The sequence below is a fragment of the Trichoplusia ni genome, unplaced genomic scaffold (assembly GCF_003590095.1).
Source record: "Trichoplusia ni isolate ovarian cell line Hi5 unplaced genomic scaffold, tn1 tig00001457, whole genome shotgun sequence".
Taxonomy (NCBI): Eukaryota; Metazoa; Arthropoda; class Insecta; order Lepidoptera; family Noctuidae; genus Trichoplusia; species Trichoplusia ni.
In genome coordinates this window covers 142,134-163,779 of record NW_020800126.1, presented here as the reverse complement: position 1 = coordinate 163,779, position 21,646 = coordinate 142,134, and the positions used below count along the sequence as shown (strand labels likewise).

Genomic DNA, 21,646 nt, shown 5'->3' with positions numbered 1-21,646 from the left:
CTTGAGAAAGATTTTTTATCTCGGACATTTGAAGAGTTCTCTTGTAAACGCAATATAACCAACCTCGACGCGGGCGAAGGCGCGGGCGAAAAGCTAGTTTAACATAATTATACAACGTGGAAATAGTCAATTTTATAGGCTTCTAACAATGTGATTCTACTGTTTACGATTTCTACTGTACTTAAAAACGTACTCTTCTTTAAATTTCTCCAAATTATGCCTAATTAGCTAGGAGACAGTTAATTTGGTTTAGCGCCGGCCTTAAATTGATTCGAGGAGGTTTTCACTTTCATAACTGTTACCTCTTGATGCAGCAAGCGGGTCAACCATGTTTGTTTATACTTCGTTTGGATAATAAAAATTATGTTCGAATTATACATACTTTATCACAGTATACAATTATTGACATCGGTTCCAGAAAATTTATGAAGTATAGTGACATAATAAATATCTCAGGAAACAAAATACACAGTCGGCGATTCCTGCAGCCTCGCTATATCATTAAGCCTGCGAGTGATGCAGTAATAACCCCTCTGTTTGAAGTGTGCTCTATATTTAGCTTACACAACTTATGGTTTCGTTCACCTCGCATTGAATATAGACGAGTTTCATATGCAAGTGCACCGTCCACGTACTGCCACACAACTCACAACCGCTTCAACACTGACCATGTGCAAAAACATATATAAAACTTCCTCCGTCCTATCTGTAAAATATATGAGACCGTAGTTACATGAGATATTAGTTACAGATATTTTACGAGTAATCGGCAAGAGAGCAATTAAAAATTCCCAAGCTCAAGCGCACAGAGCTTTCATCAAAACGGTAACATTAATCCATGAATAACACGTGTGTCGGCAATTACCGAGACTTTGTAGCGGGGCGACGGCGACGGCAACAATGCTTCTTGGAGGGCAAGCGGCGAGCGGCGGCGCCGGCGCAGCCCGCTCTCAGTGCGGCCGGCACGTCCGCGCAGACATGCTGTGCCCCGCGCGTTGCTCGTGCTTCCTCTGCCGCGAGCTGCAGTCCTGTCGCGCCGCGGACGCCCGCAAGCCCAACAGCAAACACAACATGTGCGACAATTTCATACTCAAGAAAGCAGAGGCATGGGAGCCTATGAAGTTTATACGAGGCGCCGCGCGCATGTCCGTCAGACACTGGCAGAGCAGGGAGCCGCTCACCTCAAATAAGACTAGGGTTGCGACTCACAAGTCTACTAGTTGCGAGCAACTGTACCCGCATCCCTCCGAGGACGAGTCGGGACCGTTCGGAATGCGGCGCGCGCCCAGCACCGACCGCGTCAAACCGCAGTCGGACCACAAGCCCTTGTTTAATAAGCTCCTGGGGAATTCCCGGAGTAAGAAAATTAACAACAGTGATGCTTCAGATTCTAAAGTACGTCGAAGTGTCCTTAATTTTAGAAAGAGTGAAGCTTCAACAGCTAAAAATGTTCACGAAAAGTACATTCCTTTGCCACAGGTGTCATCGCCCACGGAACACATATATAGTGAACCTCGACCCTCCATAAGGAACACGTCCTCACAGTTTGACGAGTGTTGTCGACCTCCTGTATATCAGAGTGTGGAAAAGCGGAAGGAAGAACTGAACAAGTGTTCTGTTGACAAAAAGATTTACAGCAACCGGCTTCCGTGTTATGAAGAACTAGCGCAAAGGCTTTCTCAAGAAAAGAACAAAAAGGCAAATCTACCGCTTACGGAAGGTGGATTAGCTAATAAGATAACACAAAATAACAATAAAGTAGTTATTTATTTTGGAGATTCCATAATACGAAAACATAATGAACAAAAGAAAGAGGAATGCAGGCTCAAGGAGGAGCCCGCTAAAGAGGAAGTGATCTATGCAAACAGACTTCTAGAGGAAACTGAAAACCTGGGATTGAGCAGAGAAGTGGATAAGGGTGGAGGCACACACATGGTGTCGGAAGTGCAAGTGCCTGAAGCTATTTATTCTGAGATTAACCCTGACAGTAGAGATGCGTTAGACATTGTGACGATTAACGATGCTACGTATAAGAAGGATGTCTTTGGTACGATGAGTTCTGACGGGTTTCTTGTGGTGGAGTTCGAAGGGAACTTCGAGAGGGCTCGACAGCTGGTGGAGCTGGTGCACGGCGGCACCGACCACCACGAGGCCACGGTGCTGGATGAGGATGAGCACTGCGACTGGAGCTTCATCCAAGACTGGAGGAAGCGGTAAGATGCTGTTATGTTTGCTCTAGACGAGATGACCTCGATCTCATCTGCTTTGTTTTATAATCGCAATATTCATAACTAAACAGTTACTATGAGACCTGAGAGCGGCAAGTAATTGTTAATTGTGTAAGAAGCAGGCCACTCGAAGTAGTCTAAATATTATAACACTTTTTTGTTAATTCTGAACTGTGTCGTTTGGTTTCCTAGGTCACAATACGCTATTAAAAATGTAATCAGCCGGCCTCTGCAGTCATCCTAAGATCTGTGTCATATTATCTTTATTGTATCAAGATCCGAGATTATTACAGGAAGTCATTCCGAGGCTTGACTTCAAACTGTATTTTGTACCTGTAAAGCTTTAAACTTTTTGTTTTGTTCATTTTAAAGTTTGTTGTGTGCCCAAAACATTTTCCTGCCTGTTCTGGAGTCATATTTCTAAGATGATAGGACTCGAAAAAGCAGTTATTTTATGTTTTTTTTTTTCGTCATTAGACTAGACTTTCTACATTTATTTATAAACGACAACTTCTACCGAGTCAACGTTTGAGATTAATGCTGCATATCAAACTGTAATTAATAGATCAGTTCCACGAGATTAAATGTTGTCATTAGGCTGTTTCATATCAGATACCATCGAGCAGTACTTCCCTTCTAGCGCCGTTGGCGTCAATTTGTTCATTAACATCTATCAGTGCTAGTGGCTCGTTAAGAAACCATTAATCCAGCACGTAATACCAACTGGTTTCAATTTACTTAGAGCTGCTGTCACTTAAGAGCTATGTTCTCAAAAGGAAAGCGTAGCTACCTCTACTACTACTACACACTACGCGTGACTTTTCTTATATATTCAGTGATACATTTCCTTATGTAACGGACGCATACCATATTTTCTTCTGTATAAGTGTTCGGGAAGACATTCGTGTTAATTGCGTAGCGATTCCGCCGATAACAATCAAGCGTGCGTGGTCGACGAACTCGTGCGAGCTTCTGCTTCTTTGCAGCGATACCTATCACGTGTAACTGCCAAACCGGATGCACCATTCTCGACCTTAACACCTTAATTATAAGGATGCTGCGACTTGTGCTCCTCTGCTTCGCTCCCAATAGACATCGAACATTCTGCTAAACAGTTCAGATCATCTTTTGTTCTCCAGATTTTCTTGTTGATCTGATTGTCAGGTTTTTTCGAACACACTTCCCTGAGAATAGTACACAATCAGAATTACAGTGTTTACAATTCAATTAAGAATCATGATGTTCTTAAAAATGAATGCTGTGGTTTCGTAATATTCTGTGCGATCTTTTATCTCGGACTTAATTATCATTACGTACTATTCGAGTTGAATCTGTTATATTTTCCAAGTATACGTGCTCATACTTTGGGGAGAGAAAGTTTTTTTTTGTATTCATGAACTTGTTATGTTTTCTTCTGTTATCAATGTAGTACTAATACCTCTATAGATATTACAAAACGTGCTGCGTAATAAAGGAATAATTGCTAACGCTTTACTAGCTGAAAACAGCTCAATTACTTGCAATCATAAATACGCAGAGCTGTTAGGAGGTAATAAAATAAAATGTGTTTTGTAACAGTTGTTTATTCAGTTTAAACTCTAGTGCTGGTCGTAATGATAGTAGCTGTAACGATAAAGTTTGCCACTTTGGTAAATGCACTATTTAGTTTCATGTTACGTTCATGCCTAGTCTGTTGAAATAGATAAGTCTCTTTTGACATATTTAAAACGTAATGTCTAACTTTATAGAGTGAACAGGAGTGACACGACTGTTTGTTTTATGAACCTTAATCAATGATCTGTTTATTACTTCATACAGATTAAAATTTAACAGTCAAAGTTGTTACAATATACTACGATACCTCTATTTACCAACCAACCTATTGGGCAAACATTTGCAACATATACAAGCAGTTAAAGGAAGTAATTCTATAAACGAGCTTTTAACGAGACAAAACAATGAGTTACGTGTTAATAACCTAAGATCCGGCGGTATTAGGCAATTCGACGCCTGCGCCTGCACACCGCCGATCAGAGCGCTTACAACCGTCTCTCTAGACTCTAGTAATATTGATGCAGTACTGGATGAGAGACGTCGCTCTTAGCCGAGTAGGGTACTGTCACGCTTCACGACTACAATAATATTACATTAAGAGGTATTGGTAGGCTCTCAGTACACAGTAGAGTTAGCCAATAAGTCGGCGTCGTGCCTTCTTGCCACGGGCCGCGGCTCCGGCTCACTCCGGTACGTCGGATTGGGTGCCGCAGCCGTTTGGGCTGCGCACGCGCATGCCACCTTAATCTATCGGTCACGAACACTGTTGCCCGCTTGCCTCAATCGATTCGTTCATTTCGAGACATCATCGCCGAGCTGATGGTGTTTGTGTTCTACATTTGAGATTCGCGCACCGGTAACTTAATCTTATCGTAATACATTTACATAATGACATGGGTAGTTTATTTACATACATGGCTGCCGTTAAGATCCAGCTGTCCTACTATCTATTCCTTATATTCATATCCTACTATATTAGGTTATATTCCGCTAGGTTCTAGGGCGGCTAAAAATATATGAATAGTTGCAAAAAGGTACTTTACCAAATGTATCCCTGAATCGGGTTGTTGGTGGCTCAAATTGGTATGTCGGAAATAGTGCAATAAGCAAATACTCACTAGAAACAATTGAAATGAAAATGACCGAAGTGAAGTTATTCTAAATACAATAAGGCTGTAGAAAGGATTAACATAAGCTGACCCCACTTGACCTTTATATCAAAACTATAGAAACTAGAAGTTAAACAAATACAAAATCACATCAGGATGACATTTAAAATGATCAAAACAGTTAATGTCCGTGAAGGGTGGCCAAGGACAGCATGTCCCAACATTGGTGAAACAAATGTGACACAAATTTTTTGGTGATTGCATACGATATGCTTCGCGAGAAGGTCGAAATTTGCGTGTATGGAATATTTTTATGAGGCAAAACGATGGTGATGGGCGCATCGCATTGTGTTCATGCTTGGGCGACAATTATTACGCGCTAGCTTGTGTGAGGTAATAACGACTTCACTTTTATGCCTTTAAACTAGAGGTTTACTTATCAATATAATTACATCTTCATTTTCATAAAAGTTGTTTTAGTACTTAAAGCAATTTGACGGCACGGATAGCTGAGTGGTTGAGGTCAACCACGTAACCATGCCAAACCCCCTGTGCACAACATGTCGTGGGTTGGGTTGTCCTCGCGTAAGACGAGGAATTGTGTGATTCATTAATGCTTGTCTTGAGTTTGGCTATTTTTGTGCATGTGACTTGAATGTGGAAACCCCCGTGTAACAAGGATTCTAATCGGCACCTAGGTAGGTGAAGCTGTGAGCAACAAATCTGTTCTTGTATGCCTTGCCACAGTAGAGTAATATTGCCTTTGCCAAATTCGAAGAGTTATATTGAAGGGAAACAATTCGCACAAACGCTTTGAACATCACCTTTAACCAAATTTTGCAGAAAATTGGGTTTTTGTGATCAAATGGTTTCTTCTTTTACGTGAACCGTAAGAAAGCCCGTGGCTTTTATCTTTTTAACCATAAGGTTTCCTTTTTAATTATGGCCACGACCATTGAATGCAGACCCAGGAGGTTCTATTGTTTACCATAAATCAACAAGCTTAGCGGTTCCACTTCCTGTCAGGCTCCTCATGGCAGACACTAAACATAGCTAATGCTCTACTTGGCCAGTTTACTTCGTGACCTCTGCGATGATATTTAGAGGTATACCGTAGTAAAAAAAAACGAAAATAATTAACGGACTCAGTAGAAAACAGCAGATAGAAAACGCACGATATTAATTTACCCTTCCTCTTTTTAATAAGCTCCCTGGAAACCGCTGTCCAAAACATTCAAATCAAATGTCTTGTTATACTAAAATCTGTGCTAAAAGTTCAGAAGACGTTCATGAACAAGGTAGTAGAAAAGAAGAACGAGTACCTACTCGTACGTATACTGAATGATTTAGAGACTCACCATACGTTACGTAATTTTTCTGGGCTGCTATACTGTAGCCCCCTTATGACCGATTACTTTGCATGTGGAGTATAACATCACAATACCAGGAAATCAGATCACGTGGTAGATGGCTAACAGTTTGGTTCCACTACGTCATGGTACAATTCGGCATGGTACCGGCTGCTGCCCGCTACGGTCACGCATCGCCACTTCGTCTCACTCGCTGGTACTTTTTGTGTACCTATTACGATTATTGTAACATCTTTAGAAGACGTGAATCTTATTGACTGTAGTTTATCACAAAAAAGATAAATACTGATTACGTGTTGGACTTGCTGTATTTGTCAATGAAACGTTTTAAACGTTTCGCTGTGGTTTAACAGTTGATGGTTAGGTAATTTCAGCTGAGTCGTGTCTTGCTCTTGGTTAGTGTATTTAGGTTTACGGGAAATGCGTTATTGGATCAAGTAACAGACGATCTAGTGCCTGCTAAAAGGCGTCACTTGAGAAACTATCGGTACACTGTCATGATTCCATGAACTAAAATCCATTTATAGATAAACGTTTGTTTTCTCAGTTATTTTTGGCAACTTAATACTACTTACTCATTCAAGCCGAGCCGCACAGAACAAAAGCCTCTCCAGTCTTGACAAACCATGCAATTCTAATCAAATAATGACTAATCATGCAGTCTCCAAGACTGGTTTGAATAGTATCTAAAGGTGATTATCTGCTAGTATCTTGACTGACCTTCTTGCTACTGAAAAGGATTGGATTGCAAAAAAAACTGGTAGCATTCACCACTTATTTTCTTATAAAGTATCTGCGCGAATTCATTAAAAACATCTTTTACGAAAATTGGTCTACATTTGGTACAAAATACTGTACAAGGTGCGCAGACGCACCACTCAAATATGCAATTTGAACAAATTGCGGAGAAGTGGTTATTATAACTGGATACCGCGGCGATTAACCTTGTCTGCGCTTATATTGCTTACACTTTAAACATTAAATCCCTTCGACTATCATTCGAGGCTTTATTATAGTGCTTCTGGAGTTCCGTACACACTTACAGAAATCACGAATTACACTTGATGACATAGTATTCGAGCAATTACCTTAAAATGTAGAAATCGTTAGATTTTCTATTGATCATTTTCATGTAGAGCTCGAGAAAGGCTTTTCCCGTTTTGGATCAGAAATCCCTAATCACTATAAAAAATCAAACATCAAGATACAAACGGAGACAAAAAAAAACCAATTGAGTATTCCCGAAAAACTTTTTAGCGTCAAAATATAAAACTAGTCTTTATTACTCGTCTCTACATGTGTACACAAACATGATCCATAAGCTCGCTAGCATCAGTGTAGAAGTGGGTCACGGCGCAGAGCCTCCGCATTCCAGCCCCGACGCCGGCTATCCATAACTTGATTGGAACTTAGTAACGATTATGCGATTTATAGCACAACTAGAACTGGCGCTAATGTATGTGATATGAGCTTCATTATGCTAAACCGATCCGGACCAATAGTAAACAACGCTTATGGCAATAAGTGGCGATTAAAGACTAACGCTGACCACTGACTAGATGACAGCAAGAAACAGATTGTTTTTCTCGTTTCTCGTGTATTCGTGCACAAAAGTGTTACGGCCAGTTGTAGATATGGAGTGAGATGTAACAGCACATCGTAGTCCGAGGCATTAGCCGCATTCGTCGCGGCTGTACTCGTGGCGAGGCTCTCGGTCACGCATTGCATCGAATCCGGCGTTCCGGTGACACTGTCCGTTATCACGGCTCGGGGGCACAGGTTATTGGGAAATTGAGTGCATCTAATGTAATAGTTTTTCTGCCTCTTGTTGACAGTTACAATCGGAGCGATGAACTTTTATGCGACAAGTTTGAGGAGTTGCTTTGTGTTTTGATGAATTGGTTTAATCCAACTCATTTTGCTTATTTATTACCGTTCAATCACTTTACTTTTGTGAAGTAACTATAGTACTCGTAACTGTTACTGTATCTAGATTCTCTGGTCCACAATTGTGTTACTATCTGATATCCTTCCTCCTCGTAGGACAGGAAACATCCTTTTACTGTGCTATCTGCTGTTTATAAACTGCGCCCACTACTTCTGTTATAAACTAGATATTAACCTCACTTATTAATCTCAATGGGATTTCGAGGCACTATAAGTTACAGACCTCTAAGGTCTGTCTGTACAAGCGTTCAAAGATTACAAAAATTTCAAGAGGAAATATTAGTTACTTATATTATCGAAGACGAGGTCTCTTAATAAGAGACTAAATTACTCTTAAATTTCACTTGCTCGCTTTCAGTTTTTATGTGTAGTATATTCAATTAAATGATGTGTGTTGTTCGCAGGCCTTCGAGTGGGTGTCGTCCGTCAGAAGAGGGGGCGTGGTGCGGCGGCGTGTCGGGCGCGCGGGCGCTGCGCGTGCGCGTGAGCGGCGCGGCGGCGGCGCCCGCGCCCGCGCATGCGCGCCGCCTGTCGCCGCCGCCGCACGCGCACCGCGCCACCACCCCGCCGAGACCCACCTCACCTAATAATAAACGTATGTTACAATCAATTACTTGGCCTTTTTAAGTGCATCTGTCACATTCAAGTAGGTCCTGAAATTAATGCGCTAGTTTGTTGAAAATAGATAGATATTTTACTCCCACAAGTACACTCCAAAGAGCGCCCAGATTTAATACACACCATAAGTCTTTCATAGAGCCATAAGTTTAAAAAATCCTTCAATGGCACATGAGTGAAATATATAATAGAAGCCTGAAAGCAGCTTACGCTAACTGTTACACGACGATTAAAACCTTTTAGCAAAATGATAATGCTCATTATTTCTCGCACTATAAATCGGTGATAGACCACTAAGTTCTGACTGAGTATAATTCTCACACACCGTATGGAGTGTTATAAAATTAACATAATCGTAACTTCATATTAACGGACTACCGCTATACTCATGAATAAATAATATTAAGCTTTAGTTACATTCTATATTAAGATACAACTAATACACTATAAATAGAGAGATTTTTGAGATTTACGCGAATGTTACTTAATACGAAAATTTTCTTCAATACATCATTACAAATATTCCTCTTTTTAACACTTCCTCTGCAGCCTTCCGCAAACGACTCTGAATATGAGACTGATGTAGTTGTGGAAACCAGACAGCGCTTTACACAGCTTATCCCGGAATCTCTTTTCCACGGCAGTCCAAAAACTGTCAAACAACTATTTTAGCAACCATCAGGTCCGACAGGTCTCCTTCTGCTTGCTTACTGGCTCAATCCCAGATAAAGATAAGGTCAAACTTCCTTATATGTCGCATCAAGTGATTTTGTATCTTCCTGATTATTGTCCACCTGTATCGGGATGACCATTGCATCGCTACACACAAGAACTGAATAACTGAAATTATATGACCACCCACAGCAAACCATGAAGAGGCTCCACCGCCGTCTACTGAGGGCCCCAGCTCGGCTCAGCTGAAAGCTGTGAGCGCTGTGTCCCAGCTGACGGTGGCTAGCGCGCCCGTGCGCAGTGCGCCGGCGCAGAACAGCTATGCCCTCGAGAGGCGCCCGCCGAAGCATGATCATCACCACCGACCCGTCGAGACTGCGCCGCCAGTACAGGTTTGTTGCTTGCTTTAGATTATTTTTTCCAGCCTCGGCAAAGGATCATGAACTCTCAAATATCCATTTCAAGTGTGGCACTTCCCAACAAACTTCTCTCGCTTTTTGTAAGTACACCTGCACTTAAATCCTTGCCAATGCTCGAGCTATTGATGTAACAAATTACTAGATGTATCAAATTTTAGGTCTCATCGACGAAAAGAGGATTACCAGTCTATTCCGTATTTTGGCCGCTTAATAACTTCATTTAATGTCAAGTTCACGGTGCGTAGCGATTGAGTCGAAAACAAAGATGAGCGTAGTTATTTAAATATACTAAAAAAAAAACTTATTAGTTTCAAAAACATATATTTTGGTAAAAAAGATCACAAAGAAAACACATTCAGGTCTATACATAAAAGCAATTGTAGATCTTAAAAAAAATGTTGTTGTAAACTTCTAATCCCATTAAAATAGCCTTCATAAAACCCACTGGGTGTAAAACTCCACAGAACTGTTCAAATCTTTGTCCAGCTTATCAGTTAACCGACCACAACGATGTGGTTTCATCAAGTTTGATCATTTTCTTTGATGGGCGCGCCACACCACACTGCGGTAAACACTCGAGGCTGCCACCACGACTAAAAGTTATATTAGTGCTGGTGTAGAAGCGTGACAGCGCGCTACATGTCATAGAGCAGCATCTCCCTTCCACAGATACAATAATAATACTTTATGATATGGTGGTAGGTCCCCTGATCTATTTGCGGTAACAACCACAACATTGTACAGTTGACTGGGTAATAATTAAATAACATACAGTTACACGAATACTTCGGACGGATCAAAGGGCTCGTTAGGGCTTTGGGCGGGATTTCCAAGAAACTCAAGTTCGTTTAGAAATTATTTCAAAGTGATTTGAATTTCCGTGACAACTGCTACCAAGAAGTGATGTTAAGTAAATGTTATGAACAAACAAATTATGTTTTAAACGTTTTTCATGTCTAGGTAAGTAGCACGTATATTTATCTAGGGAAATGGGTATTTTACTATTTATTCAGGTACATTGGCACTCATTAATAGCATTTAGTGCACGGATAGCAGAGTGCTTGTCACCACGGCAATCCCACTGAGAGCGGCGTGTCGCGGGTTCATTTCAGGTTTATCGCGAAATAATATATAGTGCGAACGGCTCGGGCGATCTAAGAAATTAATTTTTGATGATGATGATGAAATGAAACCACCCGGGATGCAAGCCCGATATAATTACTCTCAGAGGAACTCTTACGGAAGGGAACCTGAAAAGGAATATAAGCCGTTATTTAACTGTTTAAAGTTAGATAATGCACTTAATGGCAAAACGAACATAAAATAATAATACTTATTGCCTTATGCGGTCTCCGGGATATAATTGTCTATAAACTTATGGAATGAACAACATTTTAGTCTTACAATTAACTGCTATGCTTGTGTTGCAACAATTTGATGGCGTTTTGGGATTCATAACGGTAGCTATCGTATTTCACAAAGTTAAATAGAAGTTCTAAACAAAATTATTAACTTGTACTTGATTTTATGGGGTTTTTAGCGATCTAAAACGTACGGCATCGCATTATAACAAAAACAAACATATCAGTCTCTTAAACCGGTGAAGGTAGTGAGAGGTAAATAATAAATCTATCATCGAATCGTTTCATACGATACAAATGATCAGTAGATAGAACATGTTCTAGTGATGTGAATACTGAGTGCATCCAAAAACCAATAGCGGTTATGTTTGGTTATAATAGTTGGTTAATAATAAAAGAACACTTCAATTACAAAAATTACAACATTAAAGCGAAGCATTGTGAAATTCAATTATAAAAAACGAAATTTAATAGGATTGACACTGACGCAAACATACATGATTCCATGTCGCGCTATGACGTCAAAATCTTGCTTCTGTCAACTATAATATAATTAATTCTGTTCATAATATTTTATTACATTAACACATCGTTGAAACATGTCATTTTCAAATTAATGGGTGCTTTATCAATAAATTAATGTCATCGGGTCCCGGTCGGGCCATCAAGTATTAAATTTTTGAAATATAACTCGTTGACTGCGCCCGCGCACGCAATAGCAATATTAGAGTTACGGGATCTAGATATTGGACAAATTAAAAATCTGTTACGTGCGTGCAACTGGTCCACAACATGTTCTCATGATAAACTGGTTCTTATACACTATGAAATAGACGGAAATAGGCATAATAAACTTTGCAACAGTTAAGCGCAATGAGAATGCAGAGCTAAAATTACTTAGAAGAAATTAAGCAATGGTCTCGAGAAATAGTGCACCAGACAAGTTGAATTAACTGTTGGGTATTAGTTATAAGGTGCAACAAGGAATGTTCTTTTTCTATTATCGTAGTAAAAATATCATTTATAAATTGAGAGCAAAGAAACTGTTAAAAAGCGTTTTTAGAAAATATGTATGTTCTGTAAGCTCTTAAAGTAGTACTTGATGGCAGCTACCAGAAAGTACTGATGATTTGATGAATCTGTTTGTCCATTTTAATGACTACGGGCACCCTTCTCTCGAACCAATGTCCAATAGCCATTTCTTCATCTTAAGCTAATTAGTAATTAGCTGCGATCACATCGTCAGTAACCATTACAATAATTAGTTGTGCGCGGCGTTACGCGGCGAAAGTGTTACCGCCACAAAAAATAAATTACCATTGTTCTTAACAGAATCCCACGATCTCTTGATAGGGAAAAGCGTAATCGGTGGGAAGCTTTAAATATTGTTGAAAGGGAAAGCTTCAGTGACAATGGCAGCCATATGCTGAGCAGGGAGATGCGTCAGCGCATGTTTCATAAGAATAATGAATCTTTATCTTAATAGTGACGGATGATTCAATTCGTTGATGTTGAAGATTGTACGAACGGAGCAGGTGTTGTAAAAGGTGCGTTGAACTTGGTTCTTGGGAACCGCGGCTTGTAAATGTTTTTGAAGCTACCGTGGCCAATAAGACATTAGGAGTTTCACAAATACCCAATGATTATTGTATACTTGCATAAACTGATTGGCTTGATGAATTCCAAATTCTTACCATAAAATTATTTATTACACGCTCATTTGGAATTTATTTATAGACCTTTGGCTTTTACCGATAAACTTTTGAATAAGAAGGGATTAAAATAAATTATTTTTACTTCACACAAAAGGTTAATTCTCTCTCTGTAGGTCCAGACCCCAGGGCTGGTCCACATTTTATATCATAAGTAGTCAACATCGTTTTGATGCATCTGGGTAATCTACGGCCAAAAATATGGGCTTGTTAGCTTCTTATCAAATTCTTATGTAGTAACTGAAATATTTATCTGTTCACAGAATGGCGTCCGCGAGTGTAACAGCAGTTCGGACGAGAACAGGTCGTCCGGGCACGCGTCCATGTCGGACAGCGGCGGCGCTGGCGAGCCGGGCCGCGAGGAGCCGCGCCGAGCCCGCCAGCCGCCGCACACCAGAACCAAACACAGACCTCATAATAAGGTTGGTGCTGCACGTAACTGTAACACAGCTGAGGATGAAGAGAGGTGATGACAGTTAGCCTAATGTGCGAAACTTGATAGAATAGGTTTTATTCATGTCCATCAATGCAACTCCTGTAAGCCAGGATCTACAATAACAAATTCAGAAATCAACGAAAAGAAAGAGAAACCGTAATGAGCTTAAATGCTCGCAACAAATAATTGAAAAATATTAAAAAGGAAAAGTCAAAAAAATATTCGTGTTAGTATGGGTGTCTTTATGCTTGTGGATCCCACCACTATACAAGAATTAAACTGCTTAACGCGAGAGTCGTTCTGACTCCAACATTAATCATTGGCCTAGCCTTTTCCCAACTATGTTGGGGTCGGCTACCAGTCCAACCGGTTTCAGCTAAGTACCAGTGTTGTACAAGGAGCGACTGCCTATCTGACCTCCTCAACCCAGTTACCTGGGCAACACGATACCCCTTGGTTAGACTGCCTGTCAGACTTTTTCAAGCTTCTGACCACCTGTAACGACTGTCAAAGATGTAGGAATAACAGCCGGGACCCACAATTGAACGTGCCTTCCGAAACACGGAGAAACTCGTTATGACAAAGATGGTCACCCATCTACGGACCAACCGCGTCAAGCATAGCTTAACCTGTGATCGAATCACTTACGCGGTTATAGCTCCAACATTAATAATTGACATAAAAAAATGTTCTGGTTGCAACAAGGTCCTCATTGTAAACAACACCGAATGTCGAGTACAAACTAAAAAATGTTACTTTCGTCCTGCCACAGACCAATGTAGATATTAGGCGGTAAAATGTAAGGTTTGTTACAGTAGCGTAAAATGTTCAATTTTTGTAACATCCAAAAGAAAACACTATTTACACATTGAAAACTATCCGCAATATCAATATCGGCACAGGATGTTTTTATTGCCAGTCATGTAATAGCGATCGCGTGACACAGATCCAGTCGCTTTCATAAAACACCTTTCTTTCCGTTCGTTTGGAATAGAAGGAAAAGCACTTTCCTTTCTAATTAGCATACTGTGCTATCTGGAAATAATATTTACTTGACAGATACCTATCGAATACTGCATATGTAGCTCTTGCACTTCAACTGGGGTCCACGTCATACACGGTTGCTATTTGTGGAAGAGGGAGCATCTGAAGAGTTTAATAATTCCTGTTACTTCTAGTTACAGTCCCCATGGCCTGGTGGCGGAGGACTGGAAGACATCAGATCAGCCATCAAACAGCTGACACTCCGCTCCAGGGACAGTAGCAGCACTGCCACCAGTGGAGCATCCAGCGCTGGAGGAGGGAGTAATAACGGAGCACCAGGTATGTATTCATATTTTTCCATATGGGAGGAAAAAAATGTTAAAACAAATTTTCACCCCATTTAAGACAGACGTCATGGATGACGCCTAACTTGTTTCTGGTCTTGTTTTGCAGAAAGTGGCAGCGCTGCAGAGGCCCGCAGAAGACGAGCTCCGTTGGTGCGACAACCTTCACTGGATACAGTTTGCACCAACGTTACAAGTGCTGATGAATTCGTGTGGGTTGACTCACATAATAGGTGCGTATGTAATTACAATGTATTACTATAGCTTTTGCCTTACCTTATAGCTTGACCTTACTTACTTAACCTGGATTCTCTCGATTGCAGACTAGTGGAACTTCGCTGTGTACCGTGGACAGCAAGCGAGGTCAGCCGCGCCTTGCAAGCTGGAAGATGCAGAGATATTGCTCCAAGAATGGCGCCCGATACACCGTCAAGACTCGCCTACTTATTGCAAAGGTAAATGAGAACCCCACAATCCTGAACCCATACTTAATCTAGTCTTGCAATAATGTAATTTTTGTAATACCTTCACAAATGTTCTAATTACGAAACTTGTTGGTTTTCAGGGCCTTAGTAAGGATATCCCGCGAGGCTCAACGCCTCTCCCAGAACTTCGGTTTCTGCTCGAAACATGAAGTGGCTGGTGCGTTCAGAATCGTACTCAGCACGCCGCTAGCTGATGCCTGTATTAAGGTAAGATAAATAGTCTAAATATTTAACTACAGATATTAAGCAAATCAAGGTCTTTATTAATAAAAGTGGTGCTAATTTCTAGGGTTGCCAGCGTGCAGCAACAATGTACGCGACATCAGGTAGTGCGGCGAGGCGCCTGGGCTCGGCGGCCCGAGCTCGAACCAGTCTCGCTCCAGGACGCTTCCAGCGATGGATGCTGGATGTCCGTGTTGCGTCGTTTGTGCATGAGTGAGTATTATGCCTTCTAGTGGGTACTTTGAAAGATGTCCACCCTCACCCTTTTTAGCTATTCTTATTCTTAGTCAGAAGATTTGTTTAGTTCCTTACATTCAACATCAATACTTATCATATGGTATTGTTCTCTACAGATACGCAGCTATCTACCTCTGTGCCGGCATGGAGACTCTACTGGAGGAGATTGCTCTAATAGCTGGCAGCAGCGCCGCCAGCGCCCCCATCACGCCGGCAGTCGTCGATCATGCTGTTGCCAACTGCGCAGATCTTTGGGGACTGCTCCAGCCTTACAGCCATTTGAACGCTGGAAGAGTTGCCTCAGGTACCATTTAATGCATTGAACAATAATGTCAACTGCCATCATCAACAGACATTATGCCTTAAATCGAAAGTGCTCATGAGGTTCATTAATATCACCAATATGCTACTTGCAGGAGCCTTGTCACTATCCCGGTGGGAATCAATGAGCTCTCTGGGATCAGGATCGTCATCGGGAGTGTCTCGCCCTGAACATCGTCAACTGGGACTTAGTCATGATTCTGGTATCACTACGAACGGTTCCGGTATGTATCTCGAGTTCCAATGTTTTGTGCAAAAGGAGCAATAAACGTTTCTTAATATTTAAGACCCGTTTCTAAAGCTTTTTCTTTCGCAGGCGGATCTGGCACTTCAGCTGGATCTAATAACAGTTCTGGTGGATCGTCAGCGTCCGTTCTACTGACGACGTGTGCAGGCTCCGCGTCGGAGCTCCGAGCTGTGCTGCGAAGAGTACATCCACGACTGTCGCCACTATCCCCGTCCGCTGAACGAGCGTTGTATTACTTTATGCGATGTTCTCAGGTGAGATATGTCATATGACCTTGTGATATTTGGGTAGAAACATAGTAGACAAGTTTCATTTTTATATTGTAAGTAGAATACGGAAACCGTTCAGCATGAAATCTAAGGAAGTCTCTCAAGGTCCGCAACACATCGTGAAATGTTATTAACAAGTTTTCATACAGTCTATACAAAGCATTTTCCTTTCCAGTTGGAGCATTCGAGTACCAGTGGTGGCAGTTGTGGCGGCGCGGGGCTGTGGGGCGAGCGCGGCGCGGGCGCCCTGCCGCCGCTGGGCGAGTGGGTGCGCGTCATACGTGCGCACGCCACGCTGCGCCCGCCGCCGGCTGTGCCCGATGCTGATGATGTCATGCAAGCCGCCAGGCTGCTACTACCGCATGCCGACTGCCCACCCAGACCTATCACGTAATATTCATTATATCATTCATAAATACACAAGCTATACCTTAAACTATTGAAATAAGTACTCCTTGATAATTATAGAAATAAGAATATGGAGAACCAAAATTTGTCTAACTATTCCATACCTTTTGGTTGAACCTTAAAATGGACTTTCTCATTAAAATTACAGAGCAGAGGAAGCTATAGAACCAGTTTGGTCCCGTTGCGCGCGCACAGCTGATGAGCTAAGTAGAGCAGCTGTGGGGGTCGCACAGCGGGCCCTGCTGAGCGGGAGACCAGAGCTGGTGGGGGGCGTGCGTTCGCTCATGCCACCAGCTGGGGTCGACGCTCCAGATGCCTCAGGACTTACGGCGCTCATGAAAGCAGCTCTAGTTGGTGACGAACAGATTGTTGCTGTAAGTATTTAAATCCTGATCAAATGTAAAACAAACAGAACGACGGGTTATAGATTCAATCCATATGATAAAACTATTTCATTTTCATTGCAGCTCCTGCTAGAAGCTGGTGCCGATCCTAACATCGAGACCGGCGGCGCCTGTGCAGCACACTGTGCAATGCCATTATCCCCACGATCGCCATCTACCCAACAGAGTACTCCTAGCTACACGCCACCCACTGCAGGTACATATTATCATTATTTATCGTGGATCATACTTAAGCATACGTACCTATAAGTTATACACCTTCCCGTGTTGAATACAGAATGCGACTAATAGAATAATATAAGATAACAACAGTTGTCTAGTACTTATAACTTATAAGTACTAGACAACTGATAAACATACTTATATAGTTCTAAATACATACATATTATAGATAAATTACACCCAGACATAGAACAAAATGATCGTGCTCATCACACAAACATTTGTCCTGGGTGGGAATCGAACCCACGATAGCAGTCAGGGTCACTAACCACTAGACCAACAGGCCAGTATTAAATTGTATGTATGCTACCAGGTTGGACGGCGCTGGTGTACGCGTGCAGCGGCGCGGGCGGCGGCGCGGGCTCCGCGGGCGCCGTGGAGTGCGCGCGCCGCCTGCTGGCCGCCGGAGCGCGCGTGGACGGGGCGCCCGCGCGCGGGGATGATGTCTGCACGCTCACACCACTACAAGTGAGCTATACTCTTACTTTTAATAGTCTACAAATTTCAAGATTTAATTTTTTTTTTATAACCTTTTTTATTCAGGGTTGCCATAAACTCAACCACAGCCTGGACCCCATTCCTTGGAATATAATATAAGAATACACTTGATTAAATTAAAAAATGTGTGTAGGTGGCGTGCGGCGTTGGTAACCTAGAGCTGGTGCAGTTGCTGTTGTCACATGGTGCGGACCCGTTCCTCTCTACACAGCTTAACGATGCGCTGTGCTATTCCGTTGCGGCACAATATGGTTGCTACAGGTATGTGAAAACTCACCGAAAAATCTGATTCAGTGCAATTATAACACACTGTTATGATGTGGTCTTTCAGGGTAGACTTTGATGTCATATTTTTGGAAAAAGAAGCGCCTTGAAAATCACCGTCTTAATTGTGCTTATCTCATCATTGTTCCCTAGCGCGGTGGCAGTGTGCTGCACGCACGGGCGCCGCGCTTGCCTGCGCGCCGCGGTGCGGGGCGGCGCGCGCGGCGGCGGCGCGGGCGCCGTGCTGTCGCTGGAGGAGGTCCTGGCGGAGGGCGCCGCCGCGCCGCCCGCGCGGAACCCCGCCTTCACCAAGCAGCAGCAGCGCGCGCTGCACGACGCCATGTACTGTGCCGCCGAGACTGACCACTTAGGTAACTGACTTCAGGAGTACTCCAAGAATAACTGTTGTAGAAAATTGCAGTCACAATACCTCAATTCTTCGTATTAGTAAATGGGTATAGGATCAAACATAAAATGGCTTGGTAATTTAATTCTCGGATATAAGCCACTGGTTTGCACTGGAAAGTGACAATAATATTATACTTCTTAGTAAAAATCTTTGATGAGGGATTTTTAGATTTTTAAATCCCTCTTTAGTGTTGCCTGCAACAAAGAACGAATTACCAACTATTATTTCTTCTTTCAGATATAACTTTAGAATTGCACGCACTTGGTGTGCCATGGTCCCTGCACGCGTGGACACTGTCTCTTGCTGCCGCCGCTGATGCAGCATTAGACAATGTTATTGACCAACTTTTACAAGACTTCTTACAGGTAATATATATCTACTTATGTGGGGAACTTTACAAAATGAATGGAAAGATAATCGAAATAAACCTACGTAATTATTTTATTTTAGGTGTGTCCATCTGATGACAGCCACTACAGTAAACAGTTCATTTACGAGTGCCTCCCCCTGCTGTTCAATATTCTACGGTACAGCAAGGTAATAAAGAAATAAAGTCAGAGATTAAATATTCTTAATTTTGAAATATAATTAATGTCAAGTTTTGATCTTGAACCAATTTGCATGCAATAACAGTGAATTATATTTAGAAGGAGGGCACAGTGCTACTGCTGGCTGACATCCTGTGCGCGTGCTACGGGCGCGAGCCGGTGCCGGCCGTGGCGCAGCCGCCTCCCCCCGCCGCCCCGCCGCCAGCCAGGGTTGATCCTTCGTATGTAAATAACCCCTCACTCGCTGACGTTACGTTTAGGTGAGTGTTTAATTGAAATTATTAAAATAGTTAAAAGAAGCTGGCTTTGCGAGAAAGACATAGCGAGTAAGTGTGCTTTCAAAAAAAAAAAACTCTAAAAGTCTTCGTGAAGTAATCTATTTTTATAATAAATACTCATGCTATGCGATTTACAAAGTATGTCATCCTTGTTCCAGAGTCGAAGGTCGATTGTTCTACGGCCACAAAATAGTTCTTGTGTCGGAATCAGCACGACTGCGGGCTATGTTAGCTCCGCCAAGATCATCGAATGAAGCTTTACCGCCTCCGAATACAGCTCCTCCATTGGTGCAAATCAACGACATCCGGTACCACATATTTGAGGTATGTTTTCTCTCGTTTTAAGAATAGGTATATCTGCCGTAAAATTACATTATGTCTGTATGCAAACATCACTAGATGGCGCTGCTAGTCTCGCTTATAATTAGGATTGATGTTATTACGCAATGTAAAACTATAATTTATTTTTTGCCGTAAAATTCATAATTTTGTTCAAAGCAGAATATCAATAACGGTATATTACTTTTTCTATTATAGCATTTCAATCGTCATCCTACTGTTTGAAACTGTTCTTATTAGTCATGACTGTTCTTACAGCAAGTCATGAAGTATCTATACTCTGGAGGGTGCACGGGTCTGGACATCCCTGAGACAGACGTGCTGGAGGTACTCGCCGCAGCCTCCTTCTTCCAGCTGCTGCCGTTGCAGCGACACTGCGAGGCCAGAGCGGCCAAGTCTGTTGACCTTCACAACCTCGTCTCTGTCTATATTCATGCTAAGGTAAAAACAAGAGGCATACACGTTTTTTTAATACAATTATCATAGAACGACTGTTATTGCAAGTCATTTCATAAGTCATTAGTCAACTCAACACAGCGGTGATCATTAAAATTTGATTTGACAACTAAATTATTTTATCAGCATTCCAGAAACTTTAGATAAATGCTATAGGTTTATATTGTCGAACTGAAACTATGCACCAATTTACAGTGATTGGTTACTTCGCAGGTTTATGGTGCTACACAGCTGTTGGAATACTGCCAAGGATTTCTACTTCAAAATATGGTAGCTCTTCTCACGTACGACGACTCGGTTAAGCGTTTGCTCTTTGGAAAGCGGCTCCCTGGTCATAACGTACTTGGTGCTCTTTTGATTACATTACAAAAAAGAATTGAAGCCAGGAAAAACCAAGCTAAAAGTAGATAACACTGACGATCTATAAAATGTTTAATAAAAACTCAAATCCCAAAACCCGTTTTTCAAAGATTTGTTTTTTATTTGTGTTTGAGAGAAAACGAGTTGCTCTGTTTATATTACTGATTAATAGAAAATAAAATATTTTTCCAAATATTTTTATAAGGCTTTAATTTTGTCATGCTGAAAATACCTTTACGTAACGAAGTTTGATAATAATTTTATATAATATTTTTAAGTACTAAATTAACTCTTATGTAGATAAGTAAATATAGCAACAAGTACAATTGAGATATTAAAATATATTTTAATAAAAATGTATTTCATCTTCTTTTTGAAATTCTGACAATAATTCTCATAAAATAGTTTTATAACAGGAAAGTATTATATCTTTGTAATAATTGTAATGTAATTATTGTTGAAATAAAGCTTTGTGTTGTAAAATAACTATGTTTTTTCTAAATTATTTACCCTACACCGACATATTTACTACCTATAAGAAAACAAAACTCTAATAAAACGAATGCTTAATCAGTCGCTGCTTTATATTACCTGATGATTTCTAGCATAATTATGTTTAAGTGCGGAAATTTATAATCATTTTATAAGCAAGTGGTTAGATCTCTTAACACCAGGTTGTACACAAACCATATTGAAAAGAAAAATGATTGAAAAAAATTTAAGTGATTATTTTAACAATTTTATACTTTAGGTACACAAATATTAAATAACTAGCTTTTCGCCCGCGGCATTGCCCGCGTCTAGGTCGGTTATATCGCGTTTCCAAGAGAAAGTCAAAAGTCCGGGATAAAAACTATCCTATGTTCCTTTTCAAGGTCAACTCTATCTCTGTACAAAATTTCATTAAAATCGGTTCAGTGGTTTA

At 41.3% G+C, this 21,646-nt stretch overlaps 1 protein-coding gene across 1 annotated transcript; it reads left to right on the top strand.

Moving 5' to 3' along the window:
* Positions 1-74: 74 nt before the first annotated feature.
* LOC113507301 (ankyrin repeat and BTB/POZ domain-containing protein 2) lies at positions 75-21,204 on the top strand. Its single transcript, XM_026890156.1, has 24 exons — positions 75-2,213; positions 8,613-8,803; positions 9,691-9,890; positions 13,254-13,412; positions 14,605-14,749; positions 14,864-14,987; positions 15,078-15,209; positions 15,320-15,446; positions 15,529-15,674; positions 15,815-16,002; positions 16,115-16,243; positions 16,336-16,520; positions 16,711-16,925; positions 17,092-17,317; positions 17,411-17,543; positions 17,883-18,037; positions 18,201-18,328; positions 18,485-18,702; positions 18,978-19,105; positions 19,191-19,277; positions 19,388-19,548; positions 19,725-19,890; positions 20,164-20,346; positions 20,575-21,204. The coding sequence occupies exons 1-24, from the start codon at positions 901-903 to the stop codon at positions 20,770-20,772; spliced, it is 5,037 nt and encodes a 1,678-aa protein (XP_026745957.1). The 5' UTR covers positions 75-900; the 3' UTR covers positions 20,773-21,204.
* The last annotated feature ends 442 nt before the right edge of the window (positions 21,205-21,646 follow it).

Bases quoted from the DNA above. Each gene is read 5' to 3' on its own strand.
- LOC113507301 (XM_026890156.1), top strand. From the start codon at position 901: ATGCTTCTTGGAGGGCAAGCGGCGAGCGGCGGCGCCGGCGCAGCCCGC. The intron at 16,003-16,114 runs GTACCATTTAAT...TGCTACTTGCAG, and splicing joins CGCTGGAAGAGTTGCCTCAG to GAGCCTTGTCACTATCCCGG. The intron at 19,891-20,163 runs GTATGTTTTCTC...CTGTTCTTACAG, and splicing joins TCCGGTACCACATATTTGAG to CAAGTCATGAAGTATCTATA.